The 16,966-nt window shown below is 35.7% G+C and overlaps 1 protein-coding gene across 1 annotated transcript in view; it reads left to right on the plus strand.

Moving 5' to 3' along the window:
- LOC127835890 (uncharacterized) overlaps positions 1-12,748 on the plus strand; it is a 29,396-nt gene extending 16,648 nt beyond the window's left edge. Inside the window, exons 3-15 of the mRNA XM_052362311.1 lie at positions 40-319; positions 657-727; positions 1,496-1,784; positions 2,709-2,779; positions 3,288-3,484; positions 4,675-4,793; positions 5,458-5,540; positions 6,864-6,975; positions 7,288-7,423; positions 8,293-8,408; positions 9,065-9,129; positions 9,441-9,667; positions 12,233-12,748. Of these exons, the coding sequence (XP_052218271.1) occupies positions 40-319; positions 657-727; positions 1,496-1,784; positions 2,709-2,779; positions 3,288-3,484; positions 4,675-4,793; positions 5,458-5,540; positions 6,864-6,975; positions 7,288-7,423; positions 8,293-8,408; positions 9,065-9,129; positions 9,441-9,667; positions 12,233-12,387 (1,921 nt within the window). The 3' untranslated portion in view covers positions 12,388-12,748. The remainder of the gene's footprint in view (positions 1-39; positions 320-656; positions 728-1,495; positions 1,785-2,708; positions 2,780-3,287; positions 3,485-4,674; positions 4,794-5,457; positions 5,541-6,863; positions 6,976-7,287; positions 7,424-8,292; positions 8,409-9,064; positions 9,130-9,440; positions 9,668-12,232) is intronic.
- Positions 12,749-16,966: the final 4,218 nt, after the last annotated feature.

The following is a 16,966-nucleotide window of genomic DNA, read 5'->3' on the forward strand; positions in this document are numbered from 1 at the left end:
CTTAGTCAACCTCAATATTTATTTTCGCGGCAACTTCAGGGACACCCGACGGGCAGGAGTGGGAGCTGAAATCAAGGGCAAAGTTCCAGCCGGTACGGAGGAGAACGGCCAAGGCCCTGATAATGGAGTCATTCCCACGCCAGATCTATGGCGACTACCTGGGCATGTGATAGGGGACATACTCTTCTATCTGGATGACTACAAGTCCACGAAAATAACGCTGGATAAACAGCTGCTCAACTTCACGTCATTGCCTGCGTTCCAAAATAATAGAAGCTTGGAGTATCAGACGGCTGATGAAGAACTTCTGTGCGCTGATGTATGATTTGTGTTTGTATTATACAATTTGTGTTTGCATCGTATTATGGTATATATATAATTTATATTCTCTACTATAGCAAAACCTGCAAGTTAATTTTTTTTATTTAATAACCTTTATCATATACAATAAATGAACATGTAAAACTAAGTCATTCTAAGTTGTGCCATTTTTCATGCTCTGAACTGTGAAGAAGAAGTTTTAATGATTTAATGATTTATGAATTTGATTCATCGTTTAAGTAAGTGATTTATTTAAAAAAATAATAGAACAAATATTGTAGATGTTTTGCTGTTTGTCAATAACGGTATTGTAATTATGTGTGTCTGAATTTCAGGTCGATAGAATTATAAAGAACCACCCAGATAAATTCCAGAACTACGTTGACTGTAAACTGAAATTCTTTACGTAAGTTGTCTTTACAAATATACAATACATTATTGGCTATATTATCTATGACGATAGAAGTTCAATAAAAGAATGATGTCGCACGGACTCTAGAAGAGTCAATATACGCTCCGTGATTGTCGTGAGCACGCGATGTAAATACCCATCAATTTGCTTGTGTTTTATTTTGAAGTAACAATTCATTTTTTACTAAAGCTCATAGTTTAGTTTGAATTAATATTAATAAATTATTTTATTAAATTTTTCATTAATAGCAATTATGAAAAGTATTATCTCAGTTTGCAATAACATTTTAACGTAAGAGCATCAATATTTAACCTATTGAAAAGATGTACATTCTTGATTTAGTTAATTGTTTGAATTTCCTCGGCCTCCTGTTGATGCTATATTGAGAAGTCCTTACTGAATGTGTCTAGACTTTATAGATTGCATAAACAAATGACTTTAATACCCTCGTTTTGGGAAAACTGGGCTAAATGCATGTGTGTTAAGTGTCATTTAAGATTAGCCTGTGCAGCTCACACAGGCTTATCATGGACGACACTTTCCGCATTAACTTCACTTTAGTGTAGAAGAGACTTCTTTGAAACAAAAATAAATAAAGCAGAAAGTGTCGTCCCTGATTAGCCTATGCGGACTGCACAGGCTTATCTGGTACGACACTTTACGCACATGCATTAAGCCGACAGCACTGGCTAATCTGGGAACCCACAAGTATTAAACCCCATTTTATCAAAGCTAGGCTCATATCTATCTGTCCTCTCTTAGCAACGGCACTGAACCTCACGTGAACTACGAGATTACATTCGAGGGCGAGAAGAACCCAGCACAACTTCTCGAGGAATACAACAACATTCTTCTTAAGGAGCTGCCCAAGGAACGCTATGACCGTTGGCTTGGTTACCGACTCGGAGACCTGCTCATCTACTACCAGAACTTCACGGACTTTACCGAAGTTCCGCTTAAGTTCCGAGTCCTCAATCTGACATGGACGGAGGATCTGGCGTCTTCCAACTCACCAAAATTCAGACTGCATGCTGAGCGGTTCTGCTCTGACGTAAGCTCTCGGATGTATTACATAGAATTGAGCCGCGCTCTGGGAAAACGTGGCTAATTGCATGCACGTAAAGTGTTGTCCCAGATTTGCAAGTGCAGCCCACACAGGCTAATCAGGGACAACACTTTCAGGCTAGACTGGACTTTCCTCTAGAAGTGATTTTCTTTATACCGAAAATCTTGAAAGTGAAAAGTGTCCTCATTGATTAGCCATGTGGATTTTACATGCTAATTTGATGACGACACTTTACGCAATTGCACGTTATCCTAATTTCCCAGAGTGAGGCTCATAAACATATGAGACGTGTTCTGGGAAAACTGGGCTTAATCCATGTGCGTAAAGTGTCGTCCCAGATTAGCCTATGCAATCCGCACAGGCTAATCAGGGACGACACTTTCCACTTTTTGACATTTTTTTCATTTAAATGAAGTCTCTTCTTAGCAAAAAACCAATTAAGGCAGAAAGTGTCGTCCCTGATTAGCCTCTGGGGATTGCACAGGCTAATCTGGGATGACATTTTACACACATGCATTATGCCCAGTTTTCTCAGAACGCGACTCATATTATAATAACTGACATCGTCCCCGCTGTTTGTTGCGCTCCCCTTTGCTGTCCTGACTTTTCAAAAAGTAACAAACTATCAAAATAATATGACCTGAAGCTTTCTTGTCATCACGTATGTATTCTGACTTGGATCTTTTTGCTTGCTGTCACAAATGTTCATAAATTTAAACACATCACATTAATAACATTGGCAATGCCATCATGATTTAGACATTTTGCTGCTGCATTTCTTGTACTGTACTATTTCATCTTGAAACACGGTTACCCGATGTCGCCTCTTTGACGACGAATTTTCATAAACCTGTATGATGATTGTACATGTGTAATTGTGTGTATGTAAATTAAGTATTTTCTTTGCAGATCAACCGATTGTTGCGCGCAAGACCCGATTTATTCACTCAATACGATAAATGCAAGGTTGTACAGTTTGGGTAAGTCGATTCTGATGTGAAATAACGTCACTGTATGTGTTTAAAACTATATTATTTTATGGAAACCGCATCCTGTAGGACCCAAAAAAAATGACAAATTTCCCTGTTCTAAAGTCCTACAATTCATATATAGGCATTTCCAGTTCCAATTGAGTTTGCCTTATTATGTATAGCAACAGAGATCCATATGGTATTTTACATTCCTTCTTGTAAAATTCCTTTATGTCAATATATCAACATTTCAAGTTCTAATATTAAACCATTTATGCCTAGCAGTTGACTCTCCAGTTCTTCTAAAATGGATCAATTTATTTCCAAAATTAGGAATGTCTAGTATATTTATTTCTATATTTAGAATATTTGTTACAGAAATTCATTTAAGCAAACAGCGCAGACCCTGATGAGACGCCGCATCATGCGGCGTCTCATCTGGGTCTACGCTGTTTGCCAATGCTATTTTTTCTAGACGCTAGGCATAAATGGGTTATTACTGCCTTCCTATGTACAGTAAGAGCCCAGTCAGCATCGAGATCCTGCTGGAGTTCAGCGGTCGGGTTTCCATACCGGCCATGCAGCAATTGGCGGCCACGGTGATTTTCGAAGACACGCCTAGATACCGTTATAACCAAGTCGTTGGTCATCTTATTGGAGATCTGCTGGTCTATTATGCCGATCTGCTGCTGTACCACTATAATATTCCGTTCGGTAAATGTTATTTTTTTTTAACATGTTTGTTTGTATTGTACTTGTAATGAGTGCAGATTCTAAATTTTACATTCATGTAATATAAATATCAATGATCCATGCAGTAAATGTTATTTAATTTAATCTTTTTATAGTATTTTTGTATACACGTATATGCCCTTTGTTCCTTTTGTGACATCATAATTGTTTTTACAAACAAAAGATGAGCGACGTTAAGCAAGTGTTCGTCCTTCTGTCCTTATTATAAAAATATACTTTGCCAAAAAATTGGCTAAAGTGTTAAGAGCGCATACCGCGCCAACACCTGTGACCCTAGCTTAATGTACGAGACTCACATTTACTGGACAATCTGTAACTTTATCATGTATGAATCTGTTTTAAAATAACTTGCATTGAATGATAACGTTGTGAAAACATCTTGTTGTTTGTAAATTTGTATCCGTAACTGTAATATCACGGCCATCTGCTCGACGAAACATTCATGTTTTTCCGTTTTACAGGTCAACCTTGTATATAAAGTTTGTTACTATCCCCCGCCATAGGCGGAGGGATATTGTTTTGGCGTTGTCCGTCTGCCTTCCGTCTTTCCGTCCGTCTTTCTGTCCGTCCAGAGCCATATCTTTGAAGTGCTTCGGCGGATTTCTTTGAAACTTGGTATGAGTATGTATATGGATAAGAGGATGATGCACGCCAAATGGCAGTGTACACCATCTGTTAATAACAGAGTTATGGCCCTTTGTATCTTAAAGAAATGCTTTTTTTGTGTGTCCAAGGCTATATATTTGGAGTACTTGGGCGGATTTCATTGAAACTTGGTTTGAGTATGTATATGGATAAGAGGATGATGCACGCCAAATGGCATTGTACACCATCTGTTAATAACGGAGTTATGGCCCTTTGTTTCTTAAAAGATGCTTGTTTGTCAAATATAATACTTTTTGTGTCCAGAAGCATATTGGCGTGGGATATCAGTTCAATGAATTTGCTTGTTGAATCTTAATTATGCACATATTTAACACAACAGCAACAACATCACACCACGTAATGTTTTGGACATGCCATTTTTCTGTTCCAGTTGCAAATATTTCACACAACAACAACATTTGATACATCACGTAATGTTTGCGACATGCACATTTTCTGTGCCAGTTATTCAATTAATGACTACGGTTTGGTGGTCCCCTTTGTAGATGCCTGGTTGTACAACAGCACTCAGAAGATGTACGGCTATCCATGGCGTGACGAGGAGAGACTGTGGGACAGCAACTCACCGAAATTCAAGGAAATTGAAGCTGCTTTCTGTAACGAGGTATAAATTCAAAATGATAGAGTCTGGCTCTGTGGAAAATGGGCTTAATTGATATGCGTAAACGACACTTCCCGCTTTTATAGAATTATTTGTTTAAAGGAAGTCTCGTCGCAACAAAAATAAACTCTTAGCGGAAAGTGTTTCCTTGGTTAGTCTGTGCCGACTGCAAAGGCTTATCTTAGACGACACTTTTCGCACATGACTTAAGCCCCCATTTACCTGAGCGCGGCTCAAGTTTATTATGTACACCCATATTATGTTAGTTGTTCACTGCATGTTGGCTATCTTTTCATTTTTATGTCTGATATTCTATCAATAGACTTTAAAAAATGTTTATAATCTGCTTAAAAATATAAATATTTAAAGAACAAATAACGTACCTTTAATACAGGAAAGAAAACCTTACGTCAATACTATCCCTCGAATAATAAATCATGAAGAGTTGCCGTGACGTAGTGGATATGGTGTCCGCCTAGCAACCGGAAGTTCACGGATCCGATCCCAACTGTGAGAGGTTTCATAAGATTTCCTCCAGAAGACACCGAGTACTGGTTCTACCCAGGAAACGGACTCAACACCTTTTTTAAATAAAAATTTGGATTTCAATGCAATAGAGCTAAAATGGATAGGTTTGAATTAAACGTGTTTCTAATCTATTTTCCAGATGGACAGAGTGTTCAAAGCTGCCCCTATCGCTGGCAATCCCAACAAGGAACGCTATTACCGCTGCTTCATTGACAATTTCCAGTAAGTGCCGCTGTTTTATGGAAAACAAACAATCAGTATATGACTGGTTTCTCATGTATTTCACTAAATAAGCCTCGTTCTAGAAAAACGGGACTTAATGCAAATACTTAAAGTGTCGCCACAGATAAGTCCACGCAGGATAATCAAGAACGACGCTTTCCTACTTTATGGAACTTTTTTTTGAGAACAAGTCTCTTGTCAACGAAAATCCAGTTGAAACAGTCGTCCCTGACTAGCCTGCGCGGACTTCACAGGCTCATGCGGGACAACACTTAACACATATGCATTAAAACCCGTTTCCTTGAGGGTGGCACAATTTATCTAGAAAACGAAAGCCATATGAAAACCGTAATTATGATTACAGCCGTCCTTGTACCGTTATTTTGATGAGTAGACAAAAATTGAATCGGGGCCATCATCCGGAATAAAGTTCACATATTCCTGAAATGTATATAGAAATGGATTTTAAAAAAAATAGTTGATATCATAATGTTTGTTTAAGGCCTCGTTGAATGTTGAATCTCGATTTGATGATATTGTACTAAAGTGAACAGGCACCTAACTCTAGTCACTGTGCAAGTGACTTTATCAGAGATCAATATGCAGCTGTGATTAAAATAGTGCACACATTTATTGTCAGCTGTGAAAAAAAAGATGGAAGATGAAAGGCACAAGATTAAGAGTTCTGTATGCTAATGTGGACTGAATCATGTTGAGATCATTAGTTCCTTTAACTAGGCCTTTCAGTATTTATTAAGCCCATTTATGCCTAGCGTCTAGAAAAAGGACTATGCAAACAGCGTAGACCCAGATGAAACGCGGCATGATGCGGCGTCTCATCAGGGTGTTCACTGTTTGCTTAAAGAAATTTCTTTAAGAAATATTCTAAATATAGAAATAAATATACTAGACATCCCTAATTTTGGAAATAAATTGATCCAATTAAGAAGGATTGCAGAGTCCACTAGGCATAAATGGGTTTAGCATTGTAAGCCCCTTTCTGAGAATATTGGAATTCATGCAGTCCGCACACGTTGATCAGTGCCGACACGTTCCTCCTTCACTGTTTTTTTTATTAAAAAGAGATCTCACGAAAAATTAAATGAAAGTTGAAATTGTCGTCCATGATTAGCTTGTACGGACTTCACAGGTTAATCTGGAAGGGTCACTTAACGCACATGCATGAGGCCCAGTTTTCTCTCAAACGAGGCTTATAAATGTGACATTACTGGTATACTCACTATAAATTCTCATATAATGTGGTAATAAGATGATAGGCTAGCGTTTGGGAATCTTATGCCCGCATCTGCTGTCTCCTTTTAGGCGTAACTTCGACCCAGAGGCACCCGTGTCGTTCACATACTCGCTTGTGTTTAACGGCACCGAGCCGCTGATTAAGCAAGAAATAGACGACATGATCACCGCCAACATCGAGGTCTGTATTTTTTTCACAACTTTTTGTTGAATAGGACTGCGTCCTTTTGAATTGGAATAATTGCGTTGTTATGGCTAAAATTCGAAAATTAGTGTTGTGTTTTTGTATTTTGTATGCTTTAATATTTTAAAATTGAGAATCACAGTGCTTGAATATCATATTTACCAAGGTTGAACATATAGAGATGGGTGGGAGATTAACTACATACGGAGATTTATTCAATTGTTTTTGAAATCTTAAAACCTAGACCGATTTGGGAATTTTTTTTCTCCATCGGTTCCCAAATTTTAACGAAACAACTCTACTCTGCAGGTGTACGACATTGGCTCCAGCAAGTGGTTCCTCATCGGCCAACAGTGGCTCATCAACGAGCAGAAGTGGGACGAGATCAAGATCAACATCTCAGACTACCTGATCAACCTGATTGCCACGACGCCGACACCTGATAGTATGTAGCGTTATCAACATAGCGCTTACATGAAGGTTTTATATGTCGACGTCGGAATAATGAGTTACAGAATATTAATTAACATCTCTGATTACTTGATTGATATGATTTCCACCACTGGTTGTTAGCGCGTGGCTATGGTATTAAAAAGGAAAAACATCGTTTTGAATGAAAAATAATCAAATTCAACGAAAAATCAACTTCTCTGATAATTTTTTTTTCAATATCTAATATATATTGTACATATATTTTTTAGTGTTTTTTTCAGAAACGTTGATGTTTTGGTTTGATATGATATTTTTTTATATTCAAAATAATGTTTTTACCAATTGATATCATAGCCACACGCTAACCACCTTAGATTTCCACGACGTCGAAACCTGATGGTTTTATAGCGTTCTCGCTATATTGCTGACATGCAGGTTTTGCTCAATTGCCTGAGTACTTAAAAATTGTGGACTTTTTTGCATTTGGAATGTACATGTTTGAAAAAGACACATTTATTTGCAATGCGGAATCGACTTCGATCAACTAACTATGAATAACAGCGATCAACTAGCTATGAATAACAGCGATCAACTAGCTATGAATTACAGCTATCAACTAGCTATGAATAACAGCGATCAACAAGCTATGAATAACAACAATCAACAAGCAATGAATAATAAAGGATTAACTATATTATACATATATATTTACGACGATTAAATAGCTATCCATATAAACTTTTCCATACATATAGCATGATTTATTGTATATTTTAAGTCATAGCAAAACCAATATATGGCAGTGTAAGCTGTTTACCATGTCACTGTGCATGTATTGTTTTAAAATTCTTTGCAATTAATTTGTATATTTATCATTTTCAGTCAAAAATCACGAGGAGCCATTTACGTTCCGCCTTATGAACTTCACAATGACACCCGCGTTAGCAGATACCTCCTCCGCCCAATTCCAGTCGTTAGCGTCGAGGTTCTGCACCTACGTAAGTATACCCCATAAACCCATTAAATGGGCTACACTCTGGGAACATGCAGTTTAATGCATGTGCTTAAAGTGTCGTCAAGATTAGCTTGTTCAGGCTAATCAGGGACGTCAATTTAATGGTAATTTTGCATTATTGAAGTCTTGTTATTCTAAGCCAAAATCCATTTACGCGGAAGGTGTCGTCAATGATAAGCCTGTGCGGACTGCAAAGGCCAATATGGACATTACTTTACACACATGCGCTGAAATCCGTTTTCCAAATGTGAGGTGCATAAAGGAAACATGTGTATGTCGTTTGCTTTGCCTTCAAAGTATGCTTTTTGAACAATGCCTAAAACTTGACCAAATATACCAGTATATTTATGAATGGTGATGAAATTTCCGAGCTGATAAACGTTTATTCAGAATTGAGTATTGAAACAAAAATGTCGGGATCAATTGTACAATATATATGACGAAAATGAAATATGCATAAAATTTAATAATTCATTTAACTGACCATGCACGAATAGTTGAATTAATCTTCATTTTTTTCCGAAATAGATTATCAATTGTTATTACTGTTTGAATTTATATTGTATATGTCATTGTAGAACTGTTAATATTAACATCGCTGTATACTCAAATTTTATCCTTATATATTATTATTTTTAGCTTGACGGTCAATACAAAAATCGTGCAGAGCTTGAGTACCTTAATTGTGGAGTCAAACGATTTTAGTAAGTATAATGCTAATTATTATTTAATAATAATAATGACGATGGGGTGTTTATGAGTTTGGGTAAGAATATGTGCGTATTTTAAAAGCTAAAATTTAAGATTGTTTGTGAGCTGAGTGAAAACTCAAATCTCGATGTCTGAGTTGAGCTGAACATTGAGAATGTGTCTGAGTTGAGCTGAACATTGAGAATGTGTCTGAGTTGAGCTGAACATTGAGAATGTGTCTGAGTTGAGCTGAACATTGAGAATGTTTATAATACTGGACTAAAATATCGTCTTCATTGAAATAAAACACCACGTTCGTATTCAGCACGGAACCTGGACGTGGAACCCAGCACGTGGACTTCATCCTTACCTTCCGCGGTGACAAAGCCAACGACCCCGCGCTGCGAAACAAGATTATCGACATTATTATTGAGAACGCTCACCGCGAGGCGATCAACAATAGGATAGCCCTCGTGGTTGGGCCACTATTCGTGGCCGAAGACTCGCTCCAGGCAGATGCGGTGGTCAGCGGATCAACCACGTCGCCATTAGGTATGTTACATTCTGAGTCTTAATCTTACTAAACGTTTTGGAACTGAATCAATAAACTGCACTACTTATTTCTTTAAAGCTGTTGTGGACCCGAACCTCTATTAATCAACGAAGTTTTTTTATCACATGCGATATGATAATATTACGCAAACCTACTGATTAATGGTAAATATTGTTAACTGCCATTACGTTTTTACGTTGACCACGTCATTTAGCCTTGCGATTGGTTAGTCTAGGAAAATGGAAACGATCCCAATACACACATTATAATTATTCTTTGTGATTTAAGCAGATTAAAAAGAAATATAGCATGTGATAAAATACGTTATTAATTGTTTTTATTTTAATACTGTTTAACTGCCAAAAAGAATCAACGTAACGTTTCTTTTACTAGTTATTACGGTCTACAGGCTCTTTGGTAACTAATTTTGTCAATGGCCGTCATTGTAAAAAACGAACATATACATCGGTGAGTTTATTGATTGGTTTTACGTTCCCGTAATAATTGGTCACCATTTAAAAGGTATAAAGAGCAAAAATAAATAAACAAATTAAAATTAAATATTTCTTTGTCCACCCATCCACTGTTCTACTTAATAATTAATAATATACTGATGTTTTACATAAGTTTAATGCGAAATATGGAAATATCAAGATGATAAGAATTATTTATAGTGTATTTTCGTTTAATTACTGTTATAGTTACTAAGGAATCAAAAATAGTGAATTTTAATGTTCATAGAAACTCGATAAGACCATGAGGCCTCCGATGAACCTAATTTAAAGGTTAAATGTGTTTATTGGGGCTAAGCATTTTTCCTGAACATAACTAGGTCACGTCGGTTAAAAGATTACACATATTTCTTAACAATATAAGTGGAAAGGAAACTCCTTTGAAGCCCAAAAGTGTTTTACCTAATGTTTTGTTTCCTGGTATTTCCGTATATAATGTGTGTTGCATGAATTATTTGTTACTAACTGCATGAGAAGTGTAGAGTAGTGCGTTTAAACCCATCTTCCAAGTATTACTAAGCCGTTTCAAAAGCATGCATCCAGGTATTCATTAAAATGTTATAACAAAATATTAATTTTTAATCAGTCAAACGTTACTAACTTTCCAGGGAATACATTTTTTTGTTTAAGAAGTAATAATACAATGTTACAGTAAGGAAAACAACCACATTTAAAGAAATGCATTTGCAGGATTAACAAATATTGAAAAAAAAAGAGTCTAACCTTTGCTGAACAGCGATTTTAAAACAACAACAATTAATAACATATGATAGTTTACACATACATTCTTAATTGAAATTTAATGTAAAACAAACGCAATCTAAACACGTCGGCCCTATGAAGCATGCATGTGTTAGTGGTGTTGCATAAAATCTCAAAGGGGTTGTGCTACAAAAAGAAACGAGTTCAAACAAAGCATTACAAGATTTAAATCGAAATGTAAGAGAAATTAAAAAATAGTAATTCTAATAACGCAATGGTTTCGTATCATACTAGTAATAACTAATGGGACTTTAAACCGTGATAATTATACCATTGTACTCAAATAATATGATGAAATCAGTAGGCTTGCTTGTGTAAATCCGTAAAATTCGCATATGACTGTATACTTAACAATTATAACACATTTAACCAAAGTTACCTACTTAATTGATTCGTTTATCCAACGTACCAACACAACAAAGAACAGAAAAATACAAACGTATGCTTGCGTTATTATTTGTGTCGCGTTTTACGCACGCGATATTGCGAATTATATTAGACTGTATTGTCATGCGGCTCGCTGAATGGCTGTGCATGGGGAGAAGAGCTTTTGGTACGCATGCGCGAGTTGTAACGTAAAAACTTCAAGTACGCATGCGCGCATTATGACGTAAGCGCTCCAAAAACGTATAATGTTTCTTGCAGCCGACCCATGCCAACCAAACAAGAGCAATGTGTATTATCCCGACCCCACAGACGAGAAAAAGTTCATCGTTTGCTCTCTCGGGAAGTCGTACACGTTCACGTGTGAAAACAATCGCGTATTTGATAAGTTGAGAAGTCGATGTGTCTAAATATACAAATGACACTGGATTATATTAATGCATTCACATTTTGCTAATTGCATAGCAGGTTTTACTGTAAAATATGTAGGGTCACCTCATCGCTTAACATTTTTCATGTCTTGGTTATGTTTGAGAGACTGTCACCGTTGTAAATGATCATCGAGGAGGGAAATGGAAAGCATGTTAATAAAAATGTGTATGGTACTTTTGCTCCTGGCGGCTTTCAAATGTGTTTGGACTTGTAAATTGGTTAGATTTGCGGCTGAATGTTTGGTTGCAACATGTACAACAATGCAAATCACACAGCGCATGGGGAAGGTGTCCAACGTAGAAAACAGTCCATAAACGTTCCTAAAACCTCTTCCGAACGGTGGCTTACTGCATGTATGGCAGACCAGGAGAAGGTTGAAACATAAGCGTTAAACGTTGGAATGTAACCCATTGGTATAAATGAGGCGTTGGATGAACTTGAAGTAACCGACGTTGAAATGATTGTATCTTTAAGCCAACCCATGCGCCCCGGACAAGTCCGGCGTTACCCTTCCTGACCCCAATGACAAAGCGAGCTACTTCATCTGCTACCAGGGATCCGGTATCGGTTCCAAGTGCAGCGCGCCAAAGGTGTTCGATGCGAGTAAGAGCGTGTGCGTCAACCCGTAGTCATGGAAATGATCGAATGACCTGGGTGTATTAGAGACGACAAAGTGAAAGCAAATAAAATGATTACTGAAGAAAGACATTACAAAAAGACATTGCAGTGAATACAATACAGAATTGCCTTAATGCTTTGAAAAGTACTGTGTACTAGTTTTTATTAAAAAAGACGAATATATTTTTGACGTTTTATGTTTTTTCAATGATTTCACATTCAATAATTTATGTCAAAATCTTAATATTGTCTATGTACATATGTTTCGTTTACTTATTGACCTATAAATATATAAATTAATTGATGATTTTTATGTTTGATTTACCAATATTTGATGTTATGAAGTGTAATTTAATAAAATTGACAGCAATACCTAGTAATTATTTATGAAACATTCAAAGAATAAGTTTGTTCAATTGAACATTATATAATTTGATAGCCGAGTACGCATGCAAGAGGTACGCTATATTAAAATCTCATGCACAACGAACTTGTAAGAGAATATACTGGTGTCAGGGTCCGTATTTACCGACCCATTATTAGGATAAAGAATAACTAGTATAATTAGAGCTAATAAAAATACGTCCTACGTTTGAATATGAACAGACTTCAACTGATGATTATGTCAGTAACAAAATGTTCTTAATGATGTAGATATAAATGATCAATGCCAAATTTGACTCAAAATTAAGGTTATTTTAGAAAATTCCAAATTTGAGAAAACTCGTTATTCTTACTTCAGTTTTAGAACTGTTCGGTTTATACAGCCATGTTGTCCGTCGTCGTCCGGACGTCGCATTTCTTGTTAGTGGCATACATAAAAAATGATAACAGGTATCAACTAGACACGTTGTGGGTAGGCAGGTTCCATAAGAGGGCAGTGCTGTGTGCAATGACCGCAATTCTTTCTCCGCTATTTTTTTAAAAGAATGTTTGCCTTTTGTTAATTTGTGTACTTAACCTTTTTCCAGAGAATATCTCAAAACTATTATGTATATCATCTTGAGACTTCACTGGTAGGTAGATATTATGTTAGGGATGTGTAGTTCAGATTAAACATAAATATTGCTGATCTATATTTAAAGTTATTGCCCTTATGCTAATTTGTGTACTACAATTGCTCTGCAGTATATCAAGAAACTATTAGACATATTAACTTGAAACTTGATGCATAGATATATCTTATTGGGGATTGCTGTAAAAGTATACCGTGATTTTTTCTCCCCTATTCTTGGGTTTAAGCCAAGGGTTCATTTTAGAACTTAAATTTTGATTATAGCATATCTTTGAAAAACTATAAGTGGTATCAATTAGAAAATTTAAAGGTAGGCAGATATCACTGAAAGGTGTGTATTGCACAAGAACCACAACTCTTGCGCCCGTTTGTAAAGAGTGAGCACGCTTTGTTTATGTTTTACTTATATATTGTGACGAGGTGTTTACTGCTTCAGACAAGATACTCTATATCATCTTTTTAAGAGTAATGCATTAAGATTAATTGTTAGTTGTTTGTCTTACATTATTAACCTGAATCTTTGCAAGCGGTAGCTCTAATTCAAGAGACGTGCTATTTCTGTTGCTCTTTTCTGTTTAGAGTTATTGCAGTTTGCTTATTTTTGAACTTGACTTGACCTTAGAATATCTACAATAATAAAAGAGGTATCCATTGGAAACTTGATATGTTGCACGATCTTATTAGGGACATAGCACAATAAATTAAAAACTTGTCTCCTTGTTATTGGAGTTAAAATAAAAAGTTTGTGCAAATCAAATCTTGAAAACTCAAGGAGCTATGAAATTGAGACCTTATTGCCAGGCAGATCTCTTTGATGGGGCGTGCATTTCACAGAAAACATCTATTGCTGCCATAGTTTTAGAGTATTGTCCTTTGATTGTTGCCTAACTTCAAAATTACAAGGAGCCATAACCTGACATGAAATAGACATTTAACAATTATGGGCAGTGCAGTACACAATAGCCGTAACTTTTTGTTCAAAACTTCACATTAATTGCCCATGTGAATTTCATAATGAAATTGTGTCTTATATGATGTTTTAATGCGAACGACCATAGACATGAAACTTTCATTGTTGGGAAACAGTTCGTTAAACTGAATTTGCTATCCCCTTTGACAAAGCGAAGCACGGGAATGGGGTGGGGATGGCGTGTGGTGGATGCACGATACCAAAGTGAAATTTATCGTTATAGTAGGGTCGCGCATTCGTTTGCAACGAGGCAAATACATTAAGTTATATTATTTATTCAACTCATTAAAGAAGACGCTTCAGCGATGTATAGATAATCTTTATTATGCAAACTGAGATAGATTTGAAAGTTTTATTTTTCTAACTCTTTAATGGCAGGTTTGTTATATAACATATAATAATAAAACGTGTACGTTTGATATTCAATGACTTGCCGTCAGACATTTAAAATTTAAGGTAGCTTAGTCAAAAAGTATAATTCGTATAAACCGGTACTAATTACGATTCATATATGTTGTAGTCATATCTAGCAGACATTTAACTGAGTGTGCTCATGTTATCACACATGTTTTACTTATCACTTTCCTCGCGGCAAATACTAACAGTCCCTCTTTTTTACCTTGGAGAAGTTTTAACATGTCTTTCCTGTGTTTCCATAGCACCGCGGTTTACAGGTAAGTCAAAGCGTGCACCAAATTATACTTAATCACGTGATACGCATTTTTTCTCATTGTGTGACGACATGATTTAGTCACGTCACGTCATGCTGTATATTTCTTTCAGGACTGACTGCATGTTGAGTTTTAATACAGAATATCTAAGCAGAAAACTTATCTCTTAAAATATATTTCATCTAGTACTTTCTTGAACATTGGTATGTAGGTGAAAGCAATAATGCCATACTTCTAAAATCTCTTATTCATGCTGAATGTTTTACCTTTATGTTCACTAGATCTATCAGAATGAAGTACTAGAACATGTTTTCTCACAACCTGTCTGGGTAGAAATGAACACTATAACATATTCAAGACACTTATGAACGACTCTTACTTTGAAAAAGGGCTATTACACAAGTCTTTAATTCGTTGTTATTTTCTACTTCAACTCTTCAGGTCGTGTAATAGATCTAAAATCAACATTTCTCTTGGTCTGGCAGACACGTTCTTCTTTTCCTATTGAACCCTTTTTGATGTGCATTCTTTACTAAATATTGTTTATTACATGATTACAATTCTTCAGTTGATTTATATAGTATAAAATAAATACTTTTCCGTGTTAATATATCATGACTTGCTTTTAAAAAACGGCTGTGTTGCAATAAGTAGATAGACATCTTATTTATTAACACGTTGAATTGTTTTATGGAATTAATATAATTAATCTTTAAATTATGTTTGCTTATTTAGAATTAGTATTTTTTGTTACTTTCAGATTAGCAGAAGACATGAAGATATAGAGCCATCTATTTATTATACAACTCGAAATCCAAGCCTTTATATCCATTTGTAAGGAATCCTTCCTTTTTATTGAGTGTTCAATTTTTCAATGTGGTTGTACCGTTGCTCCATGACAATATCTATATATATGCGACGTTTGTTTCACATTCTTTTGTGCAATTTACGGTTCGTCTGAATTTTATTATTGCTGCTGTAATTTTATTTTTAATTGTAAATAAGTATATATATGTACTGTAAAGTGCCTGTTTATTTATCCAATATTTCACGATTCTGTGAGTTCACTGTATCGCTTTTTCGACATGAGCACATAAATAATTTAACCTTTACTTTGTACTTCATTGACAACATAAACAATGGTTGCGAATGACAGAAAATGTGGTTAACATATCAAAGTGCTACAAGAAAACACAGGTGGTTAGCGTGTGGCTATGATAATAATAAGTGAAAACATCTTTTTGAATGATATATAAACATATTATAACTTAAATATATTTTTTTTTATTATTATTATAATTTTTATATTATTATAAATTAAGTTTCAGAATCGCGACAGCCCGCCATAATTTTTACTTTAATACCTTAAGTCATTATGTTTTAATATGTTTCACTAAAACCTTTGATTTGTTCTAATACTGTCTCAGATCATATCAACTCTGTGTCAAACTGAGAAAGTCTCCTTTAAAACCTCCGTTATTACACAAACATCTCCCAATCTGCACATACAGGTTAACTTTTAACATGTCTCAGGTCTGTGACATGGGGCCTTTTAGACCGTTTATTATTTGTATTTCTTAGCATAATATGCTAATTATGGACATTACGATAACAATCCAGATCGCACGAGGAACTTTCGAATTATGGGCTATAAGTATAAAGGCAAAATTTATCTTGTTCTTGTCGAACTTGCTGACAATATTCGTTTGCATGACATTTTAGCTAAGTTTGATTAACAGTCCGATTTCTTAAAACGGTTCTAAATTATGACCCTGAAATTGAGAAGTGTTTTGGCCTCCATATTTTAAAATGTTTAAATTGGGTCATAATGGTATTATTTGTGGGCATACTTTCCTTGCAAGGTTGTTTATCAGCTAGATCACCTGAAGCACTTCTAAATTGTGGGCCATGTCTCATAAAATGTTGGTAGCCTT

Source organism: Dreissena polymorpha, chromosome 6 (assembly GCF_020536995.1).
Source record: "Dreissena polymorpha isolate Duluth1 chromosome 6, UMN_Dpol_1.0, whole genome shotgun sequence".
Classification (NCBI taxonomy): domain Eukaryota; kingdom Metazoa; phylum Mollusca; class Bivalvia; order Myida; family Dreissenidae; genus Dreissena; species Dreissena polymorpha.